Below are 6,794 nucleotides of genomic sequence, written 5' to 3'. Positions count from 1 at the left end.
TCCATCCTTCCTTCCAACTATCATCCACCCAACCATCACATACCATCTCAGGTTGCTGGCACGGCCACACCTATAGTACCGTATTTTTCAGACTATAAGTTGCAGTTTTTTTCATAGTTTGGCCGGGGGTGCGACTTATACTCAGGAGCGACTTATGTGTAAAATTATTAACACATTACCGTAAAATATCAAATAATGTTATTTATCTCATTCACGTAAGAGACTAGACGTATAAGATTTCATGGGATTTAGCGATTAGGAGTGACAGATTGTTTGGTAAACGTATAGCATGTTCTATATGTTATAGTTATTTGAATGACTCTTACCATAATATGTTACGTTAACATACCAGTTGGTTATTTATGCCTCATATAACGTACACTTATTCAGCCTGTTGTTCACTATTCTTTATTTATTTTAAATTGCCTTTCAAATGTCTATTCTTGCTGTTGGCTTTTATCAAATAAATTTCCCCACAAAATGCGACTTATATATGTTTTTTTCCTTCTTTATTATGCATTTTCGGCCGGTGCGACTTATACTCCGGAGCGACTTATACTCCGAAAAATATGGTAGTTTTGTAGAGTCATTTGAATATTGATTTTGTTGACACCCTTACCAACGATTCGCAGCCCTATTAGAAACTTATTTGTAATAATTTATTATATATATGTTTTAATTATAAAACAAATTGATTTGGCTGTGAATCGTTTTTTTTTTTGTGCACCTCTCGTACAGTAGATCACAAAAAACAAAACAAAAAACAGGAATTCACTGTAATTGCAAAAATGGTGTTGGTTTATGTTACTTTGCAGTTTTTTTAACCCATTCTCAACCATCAGGCCAAAGCTGTATCTCACTTTGAACGGAAGAATAAACAAAATAAAATGACACACACTGATTTGGATCCGACCCAACTTTGGGGGGAGAAACATCCTTCCAACGCCACACAGAACTCACCACTGACATTTTGATACTTTTGCACTCCATGCCTGTCAATCATGTTCCTCAAATCTGCCTGCACATTTAAATGATGTTTTCTAGTGTGGATGAATCAAAGTACGAGACGATTGCATCAACGCGTCCCTCTCTTGTACATATGAGTTGCGTTACTTCGGTGAAGACCATCCAGACGAGATAACGGATTAATCTTTAACCGGCGTGTCACGTGACTCGCACCGCCAGTGTATAAAATGGGGGAAAAAATACGTCCATCTGTCCGCAGAAAAGGCGTCACTCTCAGGTAAGCAATAGCACGGGTATCTTCAAAATACAAGAACAGAAATGTACGTATGTGCAGGTTTTCCAGAATAATAATTTAAATAAATTGCATTATTTATCCGTAATTAATCATAAAGACCTCTTAAATTCTTTGTGTGCAAATGAGTGAAATGTACCTCCGAAATAGGGCTGCAGCTCTCGGATATTTTAGTAATCTATCCATCAGTTTGTTCGATTAATCAAGTAGTCGCTAATACACACTTTTATAGCCCTGTGTGCGTAAGCAATAGGGATGCACAACAAATATATTTGCATCTGAATTGTGATTGTTATTCATCCAGTGGTCAAATCAATTTGTAATTTTCAAAAATCGAATATAATTCATATATATATATATATATATATATATATATATATATACACACAGGTAAAAGCCAGTAAATTAGAATATTTTGAAAAACTTGATTTATTTCAGTAATTGCATTCAAAAGGTGTAACTTGTACATTATATTTATTCATTGCACACAGACTGATGCATTCAAATGTTTATTTCATTTAATTTTGATGATTTGAAGTGGCAACAAATGAAAATCCAAAATTCCGTGTGTCACAAAATTAGAATATTACTTAAGGCTAATACAAAAAAGGGATTTTTAGAAATGTTGGCCAACTGAAAAGTATGAAAATGAAAAATATGAGCATGTACAATACTCAATACTTGGTTGGAGCTCCTTTTGCCTCAATTACTGCGTTAATGCGGCGTGGCATGGAGTCGATGAGTTTCTGGCACTGCTCAGGTGTTATGAGAGCCCAGGTTGCTCTGATAGTGGCCTTCAACTCTTCTGCGTTTTTGGGTCTGGCATTCTGCATCTTCCTTTTCACAATACCCCACAGATTTTCTATGGGGCTAAGGTCAGGGGAGTTGGCGGGCCAATTTAGAACAGAAATACCATGGTCCGTAAACCAGGCACGGGTAGATTTTGCGCTGTGTGCAGGCGCCAAGTCCTGTTGGAACTTGAAATCTCCTTCTCCATAGAGCAGGTCAGCAGCAGGAAGCATGAAGTGCTCTAAAACTTGCTGGTAGACGGCTGCGTTGACCCTGGATCTCAGGAAACAGAGTGGACCGACACCAGCAGATGACATGGCACCCCAAACCATCACTGATGGTGGAAACTTTACACTAGACTTCAGGCAACGTGGATCCTGTGCCTCTCCTGTCTTCCTCCAGACTCTGGGACCTCGATTTCCAAAGGAAATGCAAAATTTGCATGGTTGGGTGATGGTTTGGGGTGCCATGTCATCTGCTGGTGTCGGTCCACTCTGTTTCCTGAGATCCAGGGTCAACGCAGCCGTCTACCAGCAAGTTTTAGAGCACTTCAAGTTTTTCAAAATATTCTAATTTACTGGCTTTTACCTGTATATATATATATATATATATATACCGGTATATATATATATATATATATATATATATATGTATTTTACTTTTTTACTTTTTTTTTGAAAGGGACAAGCGGTAGAAAATGGATGGATATACATACAGTACATACATACTGTATATACATAAATACACAGTATATAGTTGCTCAAAAAGATGACAATCGAAACATGTCAGGTCAAAATTCCATCGGATATACCGAAAATATTGTCTGATTTAAATAACATTTCAAAAGTATATAAATATACATATATACATACACATATACACACACATACATACATACATACATACAGTACAGGCCAAAAGTTTGCACGGACCTTCTCATTTTGGATGGATATATTACTAGATTACAATGATGTATAGATTACTACAATAATAGATGGATTACTGGATTACTCCATTAATGGATATATTACTAGATTATTACAATGATATATAGATTACTACAATACTAGATGGATTACTACATGAATGGATATATTACTAGATTATTACAATGATATATAGATTACTACAATAATAGATGGATTACTACATGAATGGATATTTACTAGATTACTACAATGATATATAGATTACTACAATAATAGATGGATTACTGGATTACTACATGAATGGATATACTACTAGATTACAATGATGTATAGATTACTACAATAATAGATATATTACTACATCCATCCATCCATCCATTTTCTACCACTTGTCCCTTTTGGGGTCACAGGGGGTGCTGGAGCCTATCTCAGCTGCATTTGGGCGGAAGGCGGGGTACACCCTGGACAAGTCGCCACCTCATCACAGGGCCAACACAGATAGACAGACAACATTCACACTCACATTCACACACTAGGGACTAGAGATGCGCGGATAGGCAATTATTTCATCCGCAACCGCATCAGAAAGTCGTCAACCATCCGCCATCCACCCGATGTAACATTTGATCAGAACCGCACCCGCCCGCCATCCGCCCGCACCCGCCCGTTGTTATATATCTAATATAGACGATGCAAGGCATTAGTGAGGTTATAAAGCGTTTGCCTGTTAAAGAAAGGAGACTGATCCAATGCAGCACAGATATTCGCGTGCCACGCTGTCACGACCCAGACGCACACCAGTGCGCAATCATATGGGAGCCGCGCTGAGCGCACCTCCAAGCGCGTCTCGCTGCCGGCGATGGCCGGGTATGGGCCCGACGCTCCAGCGCCATCCATTTTCAGGGCTAGTTGATTCGGCAGGTGGGTTGTTACACACTCCTTAGCGGGTTCCGACATCCATGGCCACCGTCCTGCTGTCTATATCAACCAGGGTGAGCCCCACCCCTTTCGTGAGCTGCGCGGGCGGAGCGCGCGGAGTGACCCCTGTTACGAGCCGCCGGCCACGGGGGTGGCGGGCAGGTAAGCTGCTTACCTGCTGCGCGTGACGCCGGCCGCGGCGAAGGCGGACGAGGCGGGGTGTCGGTGCGGTGGGCGCGGTGGTGACCCTGGACGTGCGTCGGGCCCTTCTCGCGGATCGCCTCAGCTACGGCTCCCGGTGGGGCCCTCTCGGGGGAAGGGGCCTCGGTCCCGGACCCCGGCGAGGCGTCGGGGGCCTTCTCCGCTCCGTAAAAGTGTCCATCTCTTTTTTTTTTTTTCTTCTGTTGTGGCATATGCTGCAGGTGCCTGCTCGTTTTTCGTATGTGGGTAACAACATTTAACTATGTATATATATTTCCCAATTGGTTTAACTGCCACCCGCCTGAATCTATTTAAAATCTAATTTTTTTTTATTTCAACCGCCCGACCCGACCCGACCCGACCCGCGGATAAAATCTAATTTTTTAAAATTTCATCCGCCCGATCCGCGGATAATCCGCGGACTCCGCGGTTGTGCCCGCAAACCGCGCATCTCTACTAGGGACCATTTAGTGTTGCCAATCAACCTATCCCCAGGTGCATGTCTTTGGAGGTGGGAGGGCGCCGGAGTACCCGGAGGGAACCCACGCAGTCACGGGGAGAACATGCAAACTCCACACAGAAAGATCCCGAGCCCACGACAATGATATATATATTACTACAGTAATATATGGATTACTGGATTACTACATGAATGGATATATTACTACATTACAATGATATATAGATTACTACAATAATAGAAGGATTACTGGATTACTACATGAATGGATATATTACTAGATTACAATGATGTATAGATTACTACAATAATAGATGGATTACTACAGCCTTATTGGGTTCGAAGATGTTTAGTTCTTGCCTCACTATTTTCCTACTTTTGCCTTGTCAGGCAGTAAGGATGCCCACTTTCTTCACACGCTGCACTCTGGTGGCCTTGCTGCTGTCTGCATGCCTGGCAGACCACCACCACGACCACCACCATGACCACCACCATGACCACGACCACCAGGGAGACGACATGAGCTGCCACATGCTGTCGTCTCCCAATGCCGATTTGGGCTTTGCCCTTTATAAAAACCTGAATGCCAAGGCAGACGCGGGCAAGAACATCTTCTTCTCGCCACTGAGCATCGCCACCGCCCTGTCCCTGCTGTCCACGGGGGCCGCCGGCGACACCCACAGCCAGCTCTTCTCCACCTTGGGCTACGGCGGGCAGGAGCCGGCCAAGATCAACCAGGCCTACAAGCACCTTTTCCACATGCTCGCTCACAAGCAGGACCAGCAGCAGCTGGACATCGGCAACGCCCTCGCCGTGCGATCCCACTTCACGCCCGCCGAGGCCTTCATGAAGGGCGCCAAGGAGTTCTTCTCCTCCGAGCTCCTCCAGGTGGACTTCAGCAAACCTCAAGAGGCTGCGGCTCAGATCAACACCTACATAGCCAATAAAACCAATGACATGATTAAGGACCAGGTGAAGGACTTGGACAGCGCAATGGCCATGGTGCTGATCAACTATGTGTACTTCAAAGGTAGGAGACCACATGCTAACTGTTAGCATGCTAACATTAGCGTGCTAACTTTTTTTTCCAGCTCATTTTTACACTTTCCCCATCTAATTCCACTGCCATACACCTTAATGTCATATAATTTGGGATATGACATATGCCAACTGTTAGTATGCTAACATTAGCGTGCTAACTTTTTCAGCTCATTTTTACACTTTTCCCCTCTAATTCCACTGCCATGCACCTTAACGTCATATAACTTGGGATATGACACATGCTAACTGTTAGCGTTCTAACATTAGCGTGCTAACTTTTTCAGCTCATTTTTACACTTTTCCCCTCCAATTCCACTGCCATACACCTTAACGTCATATAACTTGGGATATGACACATGCTAACTGTTAGCATGCTAACATTAGCGTGCTAACTTTTTTTTCAGCTCATTTTTACACTTTTCCCCTCTAATTCCACTGCCATACACCTTAACGTCATATAACTTGGGATATGACACATGCTAACTGTTAGCGTGCTAACTTTTTCAGCTCATTTTTACACTTTTCCCCTCTAATTCCACTGCCATACACCTCACAGTCATATAATTTGGGATATGACACATGCTAACTGTTAGCGTGCTAACTTTTTCAGCTCATTTTTACACTTTTCCCCTCCAATTCCACTGCCATACACCTTAACGTCATATAACTTGAGATATGACACATGCTAACTGTTAGCGTGCTAACTTTTTCAGCTCATTTTTACACATTTCCCCTCTAATTCCACTGCCATACACCTTAACGTCATATAAATTGGGATATGACACATGCTAACTGTTAGCGTGCTAACTTTTTCAGCTCATTTTTACACTTTTCCTCTCTAATTCCACTGCCATACACCTCACAGTCATATAACTTGGGATATGACACATGCTAACTGTTAGCGTGCTAACTTTTTCAGCTCATTTTTACACTTTTCCCCTCTAATTCCACTGCCATACACCTTAACGTCATATAACTTGGGATATGACACATGCTAACTGTTAGCATGCTAACTTTTTCAGCTCATTTTTACACTTTTCCCCTCTAATTCCACTGCCATACACCTTAACGTCATATAACTTGGGATATGACACATGCTAACTGTTAGCGTGCTAACTTTTTCAGCTCATTTTTACACTTTTCCCCTCTAATTCCACTGCCATACACCTTAACGTCATATAACTTGGGATATGACACA

General features: G+C 42.3%; 1 protein-coding gene across 1 annotated transcript in view; it reads left to right on the top strand.

Annotated features, from left to right (window-relative positions):
• The first annotated feature begins 1,111 nt into the window (after positions 1-1,111).
• LOC133623697 (alpha-1-antitrypsin homolog) overlaps positions 1,112-6,794 on the top strand; it is an 18,450-nt gene continuing 12,767 nt past the window's right edge. The window contains exons 1-2 of the mRNA XM_061986999.2: positions 1,112-1,243; positions 4,946-5,585. Coding sequence (XP_061842983.2) covers positions 4,955-5,585 — 631 coding nt within the window. The 5' untranslated portion in view covers positions 1,112-1,243; positions 4,946-4,954. The remainder of the gene's footprint in view (positions 1,244-4,945; positions 5,586-6,794) is intronic.

The sequence above is a fragment of the Nerophis lumbriciformis genome, linkage group LG26 (genome assembly GCF_033978685.3).
Source record: "Nerophis lumbriciformis linkage group LG26, RoL_Nlum_v2.1, whole genome shotgun sequence".
In the NCBI taxonomy this organism is placed as follows: domain Eukaryota; kingdom Metazoa; phylum Chordata; class Actinopteri; order Syngnathiformes; family Syngnathidae; genus Nerophis; species Nerophis lumbriciformis.
The sequence above is the reverse complement of the archived record's forward strand: the minus strand, read 5'-3'. Positions and strand labels throughout refer to the sequence as shown.